At 39.9% G+C, this 17,846-nt stretch overlaps 1 protein-coding gene across 1 annotated transcript in view; it reads left to right on the top strand.

Moving 5' to 3' along the window:
* The window catches only part of LOC119157044 (multiple epidermal growth factor-like domains protein 6), a 200,822-nt gene that overhangs the window by 107,785 nt on the left and 75,191 nt on the right, over positions 1-17,846 (top strand). Inside the window, exon 5 of the mRNA XM_037407565.1 lies at positions 3,195-3,317. Within this exon, the coding sequence (XP_037263462.1) occupies positions 3,195-3,317 (123 nt within the window). The remainder of the gene's footprint in view (positions 1-3,194; positions 3,318-17,846) is intronic.

Below are 17,846 nucleotides of genomic sequence, written 5' to 3'. Positions count from 1 at the left end.
TCGGATTTTAAAATTCTGACTACTCTGTTTTTAGGAATATTGTGGCTGATAAGAGCTGTATGAACTGTCTTTTTACAAATGTAAACCACATTTTTTATTACTTCACATTCAGATCATTTATTTTTTGCTTCTTGGACTGAGGCAACATCTGACCTTTATTACTGAGTCGCACAAAACAACTTGGCAGGGTACAGGCAATGGAGAAGGTCTTGTACAGGAGGCCGTTCAGCAAAGGATGCAGATGCTTAGAGAGCAAATTTTCATAACACTGAGGTTGAAACTAGTACAATTTATACCTCGTGAGTGTGTTCCTTCAACGTGAGTGCTTTGTAATAGCGATAAAGTTGTATCAAAGAGCTTATTTTGATGACTTAAAGTCTAATTTAATTTCTGAGTTATGATGATTAGCTTTAAATGAGATGTCTGTTTAAGGAGACATGTGGATAAAGAGTCAGGTTTTCTGCATATAATAGAAAAAGCATTGGATTTCTGGTGTAAGAACCAGCAAAGAAATGGATGATAACATTTCATCAAAGGATGAGAACAAGTATTAAGGCAGAGACAAGGAAATCCTCCACAGAACATTAAGAAGACAGAGAGTTTGAAGAAGAAGATGAGGTTATCAATCATATAGCACCGATACTTTTGGGGGGCAAAGCTCATAGGTGAACCACAGCATTTTATGCTGAACAAGAAAGAAAAAAGATTTCTGATTGCTAATAAAAACACTCTGTAATCAAAAGGAAAAACATTCTATACATTAGTATGCAATAGCACTATGCACTTCTGAATGTATTATACCCTAGTGAAATCAAGAGGATAATGATTAGCTCCTCAGCTAGAAAGGTTTTCTTCCAATATTTTGGTTCAAAAGACAGACAGTGGTGTTAACAAATTGGGCTGTATATTGTAGACCACATCACTTAGTCAATATTTTGTGCTAGGAGGTCATGTAGTACTGTAGGTGCTAAACAGTGTAGAAGAATAAAGTAGTTATTATTCCCATTATTTTGTTTTAAAAAAATTAACAGAGCAAGAGATTTTATTAGTTTTCAATACTGTTAGTATAAATAGAAGTCGAAGCTGTGGAGCAGGGTTATTATGTGGCTCATTACTGTTTATTACCACAAGGCACATCAAGATGTCTGCAGGTTAGGGGGAGTAAATCATTTGGAACATGCCTGTTTTGTCGATCTTCTGCACGATGCTCAGTGCTAGCACGCTTTCTTCCAGTGCTTTGAGGAATATGCCTAAAATCTGTCGCTTGTCATATGTTCTCTCTGTCTCTTGCTGAAGAGAAGCGAACAGACGAATGTCTTATTTTGGTATGATTTGTTTTTACATTCAGGAGTGGGGGGAAGTGTTTTTCTTTGGAAAAGTTTCTGTCTAAATTGTGTTCCCATGAAATTGAGAAGAGCCTTGCTGACTTCACGCGAGTTAGGCAGAATTTGGTTTGTAGTGTAGCTCTGAGATAGCTGAATATTTTTTTTCTTTTATATAGCTTTCCAATGTTTTCCAGTATCACTGAGGACAAAGTTTTGTTGTCGGTTATTACACTGAATTTAGAGCTGCAGAGAAATGCAAGGGTTTTAGTGAGTTTGTGCCTCTTCAGCTGCACTTTAGTAAATGTTGATGTTTCATGATACACTTTTCTTTTAGCTTTTTAGTAGTCTGAAACCTCCCCTAAAACTTCTTTTAACCTGTGTTTTTTAGCCAGGATCAGAAAAGATCTATTAATGTTAAGCTTAGGCTCATTGAAGAGCTAACAAACCTTGGTAAATCTCAGTCTTTAACAGCTAAGGATTGCAGTTGAAAGGCTCTCACCTCTTGCATGAGTGTGAAATTCTTTCTTTTTTTTGAGTTGTCTTTGCAGCACTTTGTATTTCTTTTGACCAGAGTCTAATTAGAAGTTTTTAAAAAAGCTCCGTTTGCCCACTGGAGATGTGGAGTGCTGCTAATATGAAGTAACTGTGATTTTTTTAGTCACAATGATGCTTATCTTCTGTTGCTTTATCTTCCTTCTCCTGCTTTTCTTGCTCTCTAGCCTGAATGTAATGTGTGATCTCTACCAGTGCCAAAGGCCTTGCGGGTGTGAGATCTGTCACCTGCATTCTCGTGCCAGGTTTGAGAATCTGGTGTGTCCCCTTAGCTCTGGCTTTCCCCTTACTAACATGCTGAGGAGGTCTGCTCTGCGATCAAAGCAGTTCAAGTCATTTGTCAAAAAATGTTACAAAAGACATCCGCAGCCCATTATTCTTACGTGGTTTTGTTGCTGTCCCTGCTTACCCCCCTGCACTGATGAATTACGTGTCTGTGTGGCATTAACGCTTCAGAGAGAGCAAAGCAAGCAAGAAAGCATTGTGCAAGTACATGTTCCGGAGTAGATGAAATCAGTGCAGCAAATACCTGCTGATTTTGTTACATTTACTTATCCCACTTGACAAATTTTCTAGTTTGGAAATATTTCCATACCATCTGTTGTCTCCGATCCTGTTCAACAGAGCACTATTGCTGGCCTGATGATTTCTTCAGAAATCCTTATGCAGGGTATATAAAAACATGGGTTAAAAAGCAAATGTCTTCACTATTGATTCTTCTCAGCCATTGGCTAGCCTATTTACTTATTTATTCCTGCGGTTCTTTAATGGTTTTCATTTATAATGTGTAAGGTTCTATTTTTGCATGTAGGCAAGCACTGACTTCATCAGGTGAATGTGTGAGGTGTGTAGATACTAGTGCATGTGTATCTGAAGGAAAGAAGGACCTTAACTGACTTCAAACACTACCACCTTTTAGAGGTTTCTCACCTCTGCCGTGACTGCTAGAAGCAACCTCATGCACAAGTGAGCCTGGTGGAAATGACCATAAAAAGATTATTCCTGATCTGGTTGCGTGGAAGTGGGAAGTTGGTGTGTTGGGTAGAGCCTGCAGCTGGAGCTGGGCAGACCCTGCAGCTTACCTCATGCAGAAGTCGGGGAGCAAAGTCCCACCGTAGCACCTCTTGGTTGAGCTGGGGGGCACAGCAACAGAGCTGGGAGTCCCTGCTCCTGCGGTTGCCTCCAGGGGCCTTAGCTGTGCATCTTAGTAACTTTTTCATTTCATCACATCACAATCATACACAATTGTCCTCAGATAACCAGGTAATGTGGTCAATGCTCACTATTTACTGACTGCTGTGTATTTTCTTCCTTCAGACATAAATGAGTGCACCACTGAGAACGGTGGCTGCCATGACCAGTGCTGTAATACCATTGGCAGCTACCACTGCAAATGTCCAGCTGGCCAGAAACTAGAAGAAGATGGCAAATCATGTGGAGGTAACGTTTTGTACTGTGTCTCACTGCTATTAAAAAATGAGAGAAGGCATTGGAAAGGAAAAGGAAATGTTAGCTTTTATCTGGAGCCAGCCAAAGAGCAAATATTCAGAGTTGTCAAGAGTGCAGATCTTCTCATGTCTGGATTATGAAGATGTAACTGTAAGAACACTTCAAAGCGTTGGGGTTTTGTTTTCTTTTTTATGAAAAAATGTTATCACTTAACCTGGATTGGCTGTGCCATGTTCTGATTATGGAATTTCCATCATCAATTTAAAAACTTGAAGAAAGTGTATATGTTTGATAACATTTTGCCTGTCTCTAAAACAAAATGGTTCTTATCAGAAAACACACATACATTTTTTTGCATTTCAATCACAATTCCACAGCTAGAGATTAACTGAATAAAAAAGGATTTTAAACCACATGCTACATAAACCCATGTGTCTCCTTCCTAAGGGAAATATGTCTAGTTAGTGCATTATAGGGTAAAACTTGTTCTTATGCAAAAGCTTGACTTTGTGAAGAAGCAAAACATCACTTAAGCTTATGTTAGAACACATAATGAGTTATGGTTAGACTTCTTAAAGACACACGGGTAAACAAAGAGTGGGTATAAACAAGCCCATCTGATCTGTTGAACCTACAGTCACTACATTTTTTGCATCATCAGATGCTGCAAAAGGTAGAGGAGATCAGGTGTGGGTGTACTGTATTGCAGGCCAGAGCAGTTCCTCTTCTTGAACTCTCCTCTAACACAGGTAATGAATGTTTGCGGCTGTGTGATCTTGTGTGCACTGGCTGTGTGCCTGGATTGCACCCTCGATTGCATTTTATTGCTGCAATAAGTATATCGTTGACATATTTTTATTATCTCAAGTTGAAAGGTACTAGGTTAGGTTTTCATGAAGTGTATTACCATCTTTTCACAAGAAACCATCTTCTCTGGCTTTTCCTGTTGCGTGGTATCTCACAAATTCCTTTCTTCCAGGATTTCATTTTACCATTGTCCTTCAACTCCTTTCTTAAGGTTTGTACAAAGCAATGTATTTCTTGGATGTGGTCATCTGCTTTATCCTAACTTTATAATCCATTTGCCTGCACTCCTTTTTTCACTAGAAGACGATAGAATTATTTTCCACACCAGCCTATCATTTGATATCCAACTCGACAGTTTAAATAAGCTGTAGATGGTTATTTTAGATTGATTGAAGTTTTTTGCGATGGTCCTCTGTGCTTTCATTTTGGCCTTTTGAGAGCTCAAGCCAGAAATACTATGCATGATTCACAGATTCCTGCTACTTCACCTCAACCTTCTCTTGCCTCTTTCAGGGACTGGCTGATAATATACCCATGAACCGGTCTGCATGTTGGTGGCTACTTATTGCTTACAGATCTGCATAAAGGTTGTCAAAAAAATAAGTTTTTGAAAACAGGTGTCCTACTCACTGGGATCCTAAATTGCCTAGTCTGCAAGAGCCCCGTTTCCTTTAAAATACTTTTGTGTTAGTAAGTTAGTTAAATTAGTGTTCCTTCTGCACAATTCTTCTTTTCTTAAAATATATTTTAAAAGCTAGTAGTTTGACATTCTTTAAAAACCTCAAGCAGAGCTTAAGGTGTTTGATTCCTGTACTATACACTATGAAAGCAGGAATTGCAGAAGCATATATTAGTCACAGATTTGAAGCTGCTTTTTGAACTCTTCAGACAAAAATGGAAACCTACAATAAACTGTAAATGCTCAGGTCATAGAACAAAGTGAACATAGGGGTGACACTAATTACACTTGAACTTTTGTGGAGATAATGATGATGAGCGTACGGCTACGCCGACTTACAAGGAAGCCAATTTCTAGTCATCACATGTTACAATATAAGCAACTTAGTGGTTGATCACTACATGTAAGTAGTAAGTAGTAATGTAAGTAAGTAAGAATTAAGTGAACTTCCAAACGAAGCTGCGTGTGCTGCTGGAAGGTGCTGGATCTTTCAGGACGTGACACTGAATTGCTGTTTTATTGATGCCTCTGCATTGCTCAAAGGGGTCATTTTGCAGATGAGAGTAAAGCAGCTTCTCATTCAGGTTAGCCAGCGTTTTTGGAGGAATAAGGCTTATAGTTGTTCTCAGCAGTTACATTCTTTCTTTCTTTATAGCATCATTGTGCTTTATGTTACCCCTTAGTCTAAACTCGAGCATTAAATAGATGTGTACTATTGTTCTGCTCCCATTATCCATCTCATGGTTGGTTTTATTTCACTGGTGAGTGAAATGATCAATTGGTGTACAGGCTTTTCTATAAGCCAAGGTACAAATAAAGTGTATTGTTAGAAAAGCACCATGGAAGTGGTACAGATTTTATTCAGTAAGTCATTATTAGTGCAAAGATTGATCCTGTTTTTCAGAAATAAAATAGAGCATCCTTCTGGCAAAAAGGAAAGATGTTGTCAGAATTATTAAAAAAAAAAAAAAAAAAAGCTTTATTAATTGGTAGCTGTTTAATGCTAAGGAAGGGAAAGTAGGTAAAAATTCACTAATCCAATAACGTAATGAAGTGTACTGCTGATTTGATCAATAATAGTTGGGGGGGGCAATTTTAGGAGACCCAAAGGCCTAATTTCCCAGCTAGAATAAGCTGAGGATGCTCAGCATCTCTGTCTTCTAGGGTGTCAAAGGTGTGTGCAAGACACAAGGCTCTGTGAATATGCAACATGTAGCAGCATAAAATAGGCAATGCAATCTTAAAATAAGTTATTGCTATCAGCATTGACTAAACCTTGCCTTCCTCAGGTGGTTCTGCGGTTAGAGGTGTTGGTTAGAGGCATGTGGGGAAGGGGAGTGAGCAGCACAGCCTGGGGCAGCCCACGCTGCTGGGACCGTGCTCCTTCTGAGTCCTGTAAGGATATTTTCTAGCTAAGTGGGGGCTCCTATGGCAGGAGAGATCATTTAGTTATGTGGTATGTAAAGCCTTACTTAGAGAGCGATACTTACATCAAGAGGAAAGGTGTAGTAACGTGAAGGCATGTGCATCTATATAGAAATGCCAACCAGAGCAGTGAACTGATTAGCCTTTCAAAACTAATTATCTACATGTTGTACGGCAGATTTTACTCTCCAGTGTTCATGGACAGATCTTCAGTTTTCTTATCTGACAGAGAAATATTTTCTGGCAGATAGTCACGTAGGCATTAGAGATTTTGACAGAAAGCTCATACTTACCTTTTGCTCTTCCTGTGTCTGATGGAAATTAATGATGAGAAAGGATTTGGATTTAAATCACTGCACAAATAATACAACAAATTAATATTTGACATTTACCAGTGTGTGACTTGTCAGCCTGATTCTGTGCCCTGTGCATCCGTACCGGCGTTCAGTGTTTCGGGGGCAGTCGGGTCAGTGTCCGTGGGTGGATTTGCTCAGAAAGCTGTGGCTTGGTCTGGGAAAGGCAGAGGAGATGTGTCTCTGGGCGCGACACCTCCCGATGCATTAAGCAGAGGTACCACTGGCTTCCTGCACCAGTGAGAAGGCACGCTGGGAGATGGATGGGTATTCTCATTTAATATTTCATACTAATGCGAAACAATTCTACTCGAATGTCACAAAAACCAGAAATGGTATTTTCCAAACATAAATACCATTTTAAAACTCCATTATTGGCACAAGTCCAGATCCATGGGGGATGCTGAGGCTGCAGCTACAAAAGCATATTTTCACACATGAGTAAGCTCCAGAAGTCAGATTGAAAAAAAAAAAAAAAAGGTTGTGACCTTCTGTTAACCTTCTTTGGTAAACTGTCATTTCTTATTTATATTATTGTGCTTTCATCTGTCAAGGCAACTGAAGGAAGTTAGAGGCAAATGAAGTCCTATGATTAGCTGTTGATGAAAAGAAGCTTTTCTTTTACTGATTAGAGTAATACTGCAATCACTGTAACCCCGTTCCCAGGGGTTTTGGTCAAACCTGGGAGCCCTGGCAGGTTTCCTGACTTTTGCCAGAGGGACTTTCTGAGCAGCTGTGTCCAGAGCCAGTGTGTGACTGTGCGAGGCCACCGCTGCTTACCCTGGTAATGTAATATAGTCACCAGTGTCACTGATTCAGCCCGACCTCTGGTCAGACAGGAGCTCTCCAAACACTGTTGCCACGGAGGGGTTAACAGCTCAGCTAAGAAGGATACTGAGGGATTTGTCTAAGAAAAAGAAAACGTTTATTACAATGACCTCGCCATCTATTTAGCCTGTAAGGTTTGAGGTGTAACTTATTCTTGTCAAACCGTTTTTGTCGAAGAGAATGAACATGCAAATTCTGCATTGGACTGTTTTCCTTGCCCAACAAATTGATGTACCAGGCTCCTGCCATGTCCTGTGAAAAAAACCCTGAAGGATGTTAATACTTTGCACCTCTAGGGAAATGCCAAGGAGCTTTTTAATTCATTTAATTTTTACTAGACAGGAGAAATTAGTCCACTGGAGGGATTCAGGATGCTTTCACATTGTCTTATCTCAGAAAGTTGCTTTTGACTCATAATGCTATGGCATGCCGTTTCACAGAGCTGCATGTTTTCAGGGACACTACACTGTTGGAAGGAAAACAATGAAAATAAGATGTATTTTAGAAAAAGAAAAAAATATACCAGTCTGGTTATAGGTGCAACAAATACTACTTTGCATGAACTCAAATCTCAGGGCAATCAAGTGAAGGCACTCCTAGATGAGGTGAAGCTACCCAGCCTTCTTCATCTTTCTCTATTTTAAGACTTTGTCTTGAGATATGGAAATAAAACCAGTTGCAGGAATAGTATCATTAATATCTAATTATTTGTAACTGGATTACTGTGCCACTTAATGTCTACCTCAGAGAATGGAGGGAACAGGCAACTCCGTCTTGTGACCTTAACTGACCCTGGGGGAATGATTTTGATAACTAAAATATTTTATGTGATTTTTTTTTACAGCAATTCAAAAAGGAAGAGAAAGAGTTGTGAGGCTAAAGAGGACAAAACCTCATTTCTGGCATTTCCAACCCTGTCACTAGGTGCTTTCAGGTACCCTGGGGCTCCAACAGGAGTTCTTATATCAAAGTTGGAAAACTCCAAGTATTTAAGTTTCAAAATAGAAAAAAAGCTGTGATGCACTCTGTTGGAGGCCACAGAATAAACATTTTCTTCTCTGTAAGTTTGTGCATCCAGAATACTGGTAGATCTCTGATCATTTGAAGTGAATTCAACAAGAAGCAATACCTGTTTTTATACATAAATGTTGTTTATTTATGATTGCTTCTACCTGTCAGATCAGTATTATTAGTCACAAATACAAAGCATAATTACATTATTTTTATTTCAGATCCCAGCTGATAAAAATCAAGGGCTCCCTTACTCCTCTTACAAAGGAAAATATATTAACGAAGATTAAGAATTAATCGTGCATTTAAAATGCTATTTAGCATTACGCAGTCAGACTTCTGTGGTTTTCTGGAGATGATTGAGTTTAGGCAGGAGAACTGTGCGGTGTTTGTGCAAGGCTGCAGAGAAGATTCGGGCAGAAACTACTGAAGACATTCATAGATACATTTGCAAACTTCATTGGGAATGAAATTTTATTTCTATTCCCGAGTAATTCTTTTGGAAATTACCAATTCTCATTTTGAAGCATTTGTCTCTGGCTCTTGAGAAGCAATGAAGGCTGGAGGTCGTTTGTCTGACCTTTCCTACGCACTCCTGTGCTGCACTCGGAATTGGCTGGGATCAATAGCTGCGAGAAGCTGTTGCACTCTCCTAGGCAAATAGTGTCATCTTTCTGCATTTGTCTCTTCGTGGTAGTACTACAGCAAAAAGTGTGCTCCCAATAAGTTGTAAAAATTACAACAGACTCATAGTAAAGGTAACAATAACTGGAGGTTATTGGACACTTTAAATGAATTACCTGGATCCTGATTAACGGCAAGCCCAAGGCAGACAGGAACCTGAGCTGAATTTTGGTGAGCTCGTTTCAGGCTGGCAGCACGTAGCGAATGCGGTGGGTTGGTTTGGTCAGTCCCCTCTCGTTTTGTGCGCCTTCCCAAGGCTAATCCACTCAATTACACGCAGGCAACACACGAACCCTTTCAATCTTATTAAAATATATCGTATAGCAAACTTGACAAAATCACATTTATTTTCTGTCTGACCTGTTTCTCCTCAATCAGGGAAGGGTAGGTGCATCACTCGGACCAGAGCCAGACACTTCCAGCCTCTTTTTTTTAAGCCCTTATGTGGTAGTCTTAGCCGGGAAGAGCACCTGATGCTCAGGTAATTGATTTTTTTTTTTTTGAGTTTTAATTGCACTTGTTTAGGTTTTCCCTGATTCATGCTGGCCTATTGCTAAAGTCTCCCCACCCCTCTCTTACACACTGAGCAAAGACGGCTGTGAGCTAAACCACATAATTTCTCACATCTGATATCCCTCAGGGTAGATGAACTAACAGTTATGACAGCTACCTCCAAAGTGAATATTGCCATTGAAGAGTGAGCTCGTTTATCCTGGATGCGTGTTTTATTGATTGGAGTTAAGGACAGGCACAGTCAGTTTTCAATCACTTTTTAAGCACAAGTTTCGTGCAGACCAGTTAGGTAGAAACGGCTGGTGTCGAGAGCAATATCCTAATCCGAGCCTTCAGAGCAGCAGCCGAAGGAGTCCTACCTACATTTGCAGCCTTGGCTCTCAGGGCAGACTGGGACCACTTACATTTCAAGAATTCAATGATTATTTCAAGATAATCTTGGTAAATCTCTTCTTTTCCCATGGAGGAAAAATTTCTTTATTCCGTTGAAGGGTTTTTTTGGTGTCTAGGTTTTTCTCTTTGAATGCTTAATTCATTTCTAGCATGTTAATAAAAGCCTTTTGCATAAGAAAAAAGCATGCAACTGGCAGTTTAATTTTCAGGTTACATAAGCATTACACAGGGTTGGGTGTAGTGCAGCTTGTCGGCATGTCATATGTTTCCTGCAGCACATCTTCGGCTGTGTTCCAAAGCGGTGTGTTTTTTAAAAAGCACAGTATTATTCATAAACCACAGAAAACTGGCACCCCGTTCTGCATTTCAGTTGTCAGATGAATTATTGATCACTGATTTGATACGGACTGAAAGGGAAAAATAGTTTCTAGATTTTTCTCTAGAAAAGGCCTCCCAGGTAACAACAAACGAAGAGTCCCATCTCTACGGCGTCTGCTGGTCTAGTCCATATGGCGCTTGAAAGCGCACCGTGCGTCACAGCTGATTATAGACGCGGCACACGGGCTGCTTCCCCAAGGCTTCCAGCTCCCTTGTCTTCCTCTGGGATCTGAAAAGCCTCACATGGGCTCTACCAGCTGGAAGGAAATACTTAGAGGGAACCGTAACTTGCTATTATCTTTGGGAAGGAGCCGTTGCGTGAAATGCAGGGAGAATGACAGAGGTCCCCTTCACGGTGTCTCTGCGTGTGACTCCAGTTCTTGCAGTTGTTTGTTCAGGAAGGTGGGTGTGAGCGAACATACTGGCCTGAAAAGTTTTCTTTGTCCAAACTGCTCAATGCATGAAGCTTTATTGATTAGCTTTCAACAATGAAAGCATCATTTAAGGTTTGGAAATGTTATAGTATTTGCTACACCACTCAGGGATTTAATGTTGTTTAATTAATGCAAGAGCTTTGAATAGCTAGATGAAAAGCACTATATAACTATATGAGAAGACTGCTATTGTCCAGACAAAATATAATATTTAGAAATAATATGACAAAAATGATAGACTGCAGTACAAATATGTTTTGAGATATTTCTAGGGCTCTGATTAGTTTATATTAGCTAGTTCCTAGCATTTATGACTACTTTTGAAAGGCAGGTTATGGAGAACGTGAACATTCCACTGGGCTGATTGACAATAATTAGTTTATTTTAGAGGAAAGGAAAGAAGCATGGTATTGTTGCAACCAACTAATGTGAATTAAAAGCCAGGTAATCTTTTCTGCAATTACAGGGATACAATGATTGCTGTTGTCAGAGAAGAAAATACATTCATACTTTTAAGAATCGTTGTGTAGGAAGAGCTTCGCAAGCCTGAAATTGAAGCTCTGGTCATGGTCTCCAAAATTACGGTTAGTAGTAATTTTATGCAGAAGCAAGGCTTTTGAATACTTAAATTATAGCTTGTTTGTGGCAAGGTATTTACCAGCAAATAAAAGCATCTTATAAACAGCACATGAGTCATCTTGGTGTTCATTTTGAGCACATCGAAAATGTAAATTGCAACTGAATTATTCTTGGGTTGAGAGGCAAGGCTTAGAAACCTTCAATTCATACTTTAAATGGAAATTATGAGAGGAAAAATGTGCACATTTGCCTCTCAGTGGAGAATATTGTGGAGGGTAACTACTGCTTTTTCTATAGCTTTGCCTACAGGCTACGTAAACAAGGACTAAGGGCAGATACAGAGATAGGAAGAAGTACAACTCCTGAGCGGTGTTTATATTCCTCTTTAGAAGCATTTAATACCAGTCTTCACTAGGACAACTAATAGAAATCCCGGGTTTTTTTATTGAAATACCCACAGATTTTATGAGCCCTCTGATATATCTTTTAAAAGCTTTAAAACAATTTGTGATAAAATCTAAACCAAACAGAAATCTGTCAGCTTCGCTGTTCAAAGCATTGGCCCAAAGGAAGCAATCCAGACATGACTGTCAGCAAGATAGCAACTGCTGGGAGGGCTACAGTTCGTTATTAAAAGATCAGTAGTTTGATCAACATCATATTGGATTACTCAAACTTCAATCACATGAGTACCTGAGGGCTTTAACTGGGATTTATTAGAAGACCAACTTGAAATAAACGTGCTGTAGTTGCATACCAGACCTTTCAGAGACCCACCTGAGAACCTTGTTAACAGTTACTATCCCAAAAGAGATTCAATGTCAGCCAAGGAGTTCAAAAACAACTAATAAAAATGGAGTAATCAAGTGATTAATTTGATGTCATTTTTAATCTCAGGAAGAGGAAAAAAAGGAGAAAAAAATCTTCTGAGCGTTGTGACATTGTTCATTAGGATCCAGCTCTGGAAGTTGGTACGGATAGGTTTGGGATGTGTTAATGCCACTTCTTTCTTCTTATGGTTGAATATCTGCAGAGTCACAACTAATATATGTCATAAGGAAGCAGGGCAAGAAAATCGGTGTAACATGCTGTCTTTCGCTCGCTGGCGATTTATGTTGCAGATCAGCCTGGAATTGTGATAGCTCCGGTGGGGGATCAATACTTGTGCTGGCTTCTTGAGGAGGCACCCGGTGAAGTAATGGCTGTAGAGCAATGTCAGTGAGCCAGTTTTTACAGAAATGGAGCGGATTGTGCTGGGGTCTCCTGTAGGTGAGATGGGCAGAGAGATGGAGCTTGGTGGCTGAGTGGTGTGCTCTCCCTCCTTCTTTTCCTAGCCCCGTACAGTCTTGTCACTGCAGGCGTGGTGCTGGCATTGCATGCATTTCACATGTTGAGCAATACAGTTCTGACTGGTGATCGCTCCTTCCAAACCAATTATTCCCAAGACTGGCTTATGTTCCAGTCAGTTTGTGAGACAAGTCTATCCATGTGATGTTTTTAAGCTTTTTACCAACACAAGTAGGACATTTGTCACAAATAGCATTCATGTTTCCAACCAGCAGAGCATATGTACAGTAAGCTGGAAACATCAGATTATGAAGGTATTTGCATGATTATCATTTTCTTCAGCATATTTTACCTACTGTGTGGGGAAAAGACATTTCTCTATGCAGTATACTGTAATGAAGACACTGAGCTCAGCAAGTGGGCATTAATATTGTTGCTAACAAAACCCAGATGTTCTCATCAGATCAGTCATTGCTCTCTTTTTTATTCCATAAATTTTTTCAAACTGTCATATCCTGCCGAGAGAAGATGCTGATGGCCCGATGCATAAAACTCCTTAGTACACCTCAGATTTGAATCTGCGCGTGGGGTTTGGACTGTATCGTGCTGTCGCTTGTTAAGTACATCCCCTTGTAGAGTTCCTCTCCTCCTCTGCCAGCCTCCCACCTCCCAGCATGACCCCACTGAATTGTGCTGAGGAGCTGTATTTAAAAATTGATAGCCCCATAACAAATCTTCCTCCTACTATGCTGTCCTATGTCAGGAAAGCTTGCAAGAGCGTTGCGGTGAAGCTGCTGATGCTAGTGATCTGAAAGCCTTTCTCCTAAGCAGAAATTACATAAAACTTTAATTATTGTGTTTCAGCCCACACTGCTGCGGCGTACAAGTATACATCCTCTTCCAGCTTCCCTGTTTACAGCTGGTACATTCACTTCTTTTCTACAGAAAACAGTAAAATGACTGAGGCTGTTTTCTCCAGCATGTAAACATTTTTAAAGATCATAAGTTACACGTTTGTCTGGATTGTCATTCTTCCGATTGTACTCCCTTGTTATTTCATGTGGTCATTCACTTATCCTGGCACCAGTTTTCCACTGAGAATTTTATGTCCATCTGTGTGGGTTTCATATTGATGTGAATCAGAGCCATCAAGGGTGTACAGATCTGTTAGTATAACCCCACTGTGGAGGCCGGTAACCCCATCGGTCTTCCTTTTTGGCTTTACTTTGCCGAGATGCTGTGTGCTACTCTGAGGTTCAGAAATGGATTGTTCTCTTTTGTTTTAAAGACTAAAGTGGAGAAAAATGTAAAAATCTGCTTTGTGAAAAGATGGGGAAAAGTATTTCTTCACAGCTGTGTGAAAATGTCACAGTGTTGTCTGAGGTTGGTCCATGAAATTATCATGTTCCATACTGTAATCCTATACTCTGATTTTCTTGCAAATTATCTGGTCTCAATAATTGCATCAAACTTATATATGTGTGTGTGTGTGTGTGTGTATATATAAATAACATGCATGTGTATAGTTAATGAAGAAAGCCTTCAAACTTTAATTAGGGCTGCTTGACTCCAAAGCAGTTTACATATCACAGGCGTACCCAGCTATCAAACACATGCTTCTCCTTTTTTCATTCAACTGACACTTTCATTTTCTCTGCATATTTTCAGGACTGAGCAGTGATGTGTTTTGACTCCTGAGGCTACAGACAATATCAAAATGAGGATTAGAAATGAAGCTTTACCTGTCAATTAAGTTGTTAAGCTTGTCCTCCACAGCATCTACACTTTCAAACGGCCTGTTTATTGAATTTGAAATAGTTTTCATTCTTGACTTTGTTTAAATTGAATGGACAGTTGTAATTATAATCTTCAGAGTTTTCAACTGCAACATATGGTTTGCATAGAGAGTTGTGGATGAGGGGATTTTGGCTGTTCATTGAGCTAAACCACTGTTAAATATCTTGAGAGAGATTGGCGTGTCAGGCATTGAAAGTGAGCAGAAATTGGCAGTACAAATAGTGGCCGTTTTTGTCTTTTCATATTGCTCTGTCCAGGAGATCTGCTCTTGAGGGACATCTGAGAAATGCACTGTGGTTGTAGGATCTAGTCATTGGTGAGGAACAAGCCACCACCTGCAACGGTTGCATTATGCCAGTCTTCACATGAACACAGTATTTAAAAAAAAAAAAAAAAAAAAAAAAAAAAAAGTAGTCTTAAAGTATCTTTTTCTCTGATACATTCCTGCCCCATCCCAACAATGAATTCAAATTACCAAGACCTTTGGCAAATCAATGTTATTCTTTCAAATCATCTGTGGCCCCCACTAACAGGATTGCGTGACGTCTCATCTATTTGTTCTCCAATACGGCCAGTGACAGATCAGGAAATTAAATCCATGTCTTTAAGACATGGTCAGGTGTATTGTCCCTTTCAGTGCTTACAGAAGTAAGTCTTCTCCCCAGAAGTGGGTTGGAGGGCAGCTTGCACTGGGCGTGCTGGAAGCAGCTCTCTGCCTTGACTCCGCAGCTGCTCCATGGAGCTCCCCCAAAAGCCCTACCACAGAGATGCCTCTGTCCTCTTCCCTCCTTGAAAGCAGCCATTGGGAAATGCAACTCCCTTCAGACCTGGACATAAATATTTATTACCAGGTGCAGATGTAGTCCTGTAGATGACTCTGCTGTTCAGCGTTTCACTGTGCCACGGTCTCTGTCCTTTCGTGTTCTCAGTATTAAGACAGATAAACCAGGGGTGAGTGAAAGGAAACCCGACCTAGACACAGCTGGAAGTCATTGAAGCTACCTGGAAAAACATCTGAAATCTAGGGCAAGGGACCAGCTCCAGGGTAGAAAATTCCTCTCCGCAGTGGGACAGAATCACCGGGGAGGTCTAAAGGAAGGTGACAGACTGAAAGACAGCAAACCCACTGCAGAAAGCTTTGTTGTTTTTAATGCCATCGATTTTCAGGGGAAGGTAAATAATCAGAAAGCCTGTTTCTGTGCATGGCTAATTGGACAGCCCTGCCAAAATAGGTGCTGGTTAAAGCTGCTTTGTCCTTAATCCTGGGCAAAGAAAAAACGTAGTGGAAAACTCACTGCTCTAACAAGGGTCCTCTTTCATTGTGGAGTCCGTTTGCAGGGACTAAATTGGGTAAGGAATCTCTTAACCATGCCTTTTAACCAATCTTTTATCAGATGTGACATGCTCCTTTCAGTCCGGTTTGCTGAAGCTATTCCATTAATTAATTTTGTTGTAGCAGGCTTGCCTCAGACACCTGTGACTTACTGAAATTTAAGTAAGCTTCAGCAGCGATTGGAGCTAACCTGGCTGACTTTGAACCATAGCAGACAATGGATGCTCATATAATCCATCGGAGGGGCCATGAAAGGGCAGAATCAAATAGCTGAGGAGCAAAAATAAAAGCCTAGGAGTGCTAACAGTTCAAAATGACCCAGCTGGCTCTGTGGGAGCACATTTACCTATGCTGAAAGCTGTTTCAGAGAGGCATTTTAACATCAGGTTCTAGTGGACCACTCAGAAGAGCTTGTAGCATATTTATGTTGTTTTGTGAAGCATAAAAAAGCCCTAGATGAGGGGGTTTGCAATTCAAAATTTCACAGATATCAAAACCTGCCCTCTTTCCTCTGCTCAGTTTGGTTCAATGATACAGAAATATGGCTTTTTAAATTAAAATTAATAGAAATTCTGCTTTTCCTTGTTGAATTTTAGTCTGGTTTTGACCAGACTTTCCCTTGTATTTTTCTTCCTAGAGTCTATGCTAATGTCAAACTTCATAGCAGAAAAAATGGACAAATATTTTTCTAGCAACAGGAGTTTCAAAACTCCTCTAAAGAAACTTTCAAACCCTGAAAACCACTTTAGTGCTAGTAAAACAGGAGAGACTCTGCTGCAAGTGCAAGTTTTATCATGCTTAAGAGTGAGTACACTGGGAGTGGATTCACACTGGTTGTCAAATTACAGACATTTTCAAACTCAAGTCTTGGAACAACTGTGATTTAAAGGAAGCTCTGAGTTGAATCTGTCATAAATTTATCTACTTGTAACAATAGTGGGTCTTATTTTACGTTTCACTTTTATGGAAATAGTTTCTGATTTCTGCGATCGGCTTATGAATGGCTGGAAATCAAGCAGGTTTCCCTTCCTTCCCTTAGTGCATGTAAATTATTTAATTTAGAAACACACTAAATTGTGTAAAATCCACCATGTAAATTAGTGAGGAAAGACCATACGATATTTTCACTTCATAGTTTGTGTGAGGTTTAAACATCCTTTGGAGTACATAGAAGAGACTAATCACGTGCTATTACCCGTAACAGAAGGGAAAGCACTGTCATACATCTTTGTTGATTTTAAATATTGTGTTCAATAGCAAACAATAAGAGAGTTTTCATGTCAGATGTAGTAAATGATCTGCAGCTGAAGAGACTAAGTGAGCTAGTCAGGGCAAGGGAGTGGTAAGCCAGGTTTTTGTTAACTTATTTCCAAATAAATGTTTGAGTGAACAGTTTACCCACTTTCAATAATTTGAAACGTTGCCACTTAAGTCTTTATGTTGAGGTTCTTTACATAAGAGCCAATTTTCCCTTCCCCATTTGCCTGTCTCTGTCATTACTAACTAATCCTCACATATTGTGTGGGGACGAGTGACCCCCAGAGCCGCCTGGGTAAAGAAGAGACAAACCCCCAGTTTTACTGAATTTTAAGATAGTGCTGCAAAAAGTAGATTGTGCATCCTCTTTTTGGTCATTATATTTTTATACATAATCACTATAATTTTTCTTAAATTATAATCTGACTTTAAAGCCATCAGCATAAATCATCTTCTAAGTAAATGGAAGTAGGGTTTTGTGTTTTCCTGCTTCTGCTGGTTGCATCCTTTCTGCAGTGAGCTCGGAGGATTTTGACAACTGGAAAATGGAAATGTGCATCTGTCATTCATTCTGATTTTGTGTAGTATTTCTTAGGCATCTGGTGAAAAGGGTGTAGTTATGCTTCTGTGAAAGTCATTTGGGCCAGATCTGCAGGTGGTATTGTGGTGGTTTGGGTCCCTGCATGCAGGCGGTTGTGCTAGCGTGTACCCAGGCTGTGTTTCTTACATCAGCTCCCAGCTGGACAGAAATCTTTTCATCCA

This window comes from Falco rusticolus, chromosome 13 (genome assembly GCF_015220075.1).
Source record: "Falco rusticolus isolate bFalRus1 chromosome 13, bFalRus1.pri, whole genome shotgun sequence".
Classification (NCBI taxonomy): domain Eukaryota; kingdom Metazoa; phylum Chordata; class Aves; order Falconiformes; family Falconidae; genus Falco; species Falco rusticolus.
Note: the sequence above shows the minus strand (reverse complement) of the source record. Positions and strands in the feature narration are given on the sequence as shown.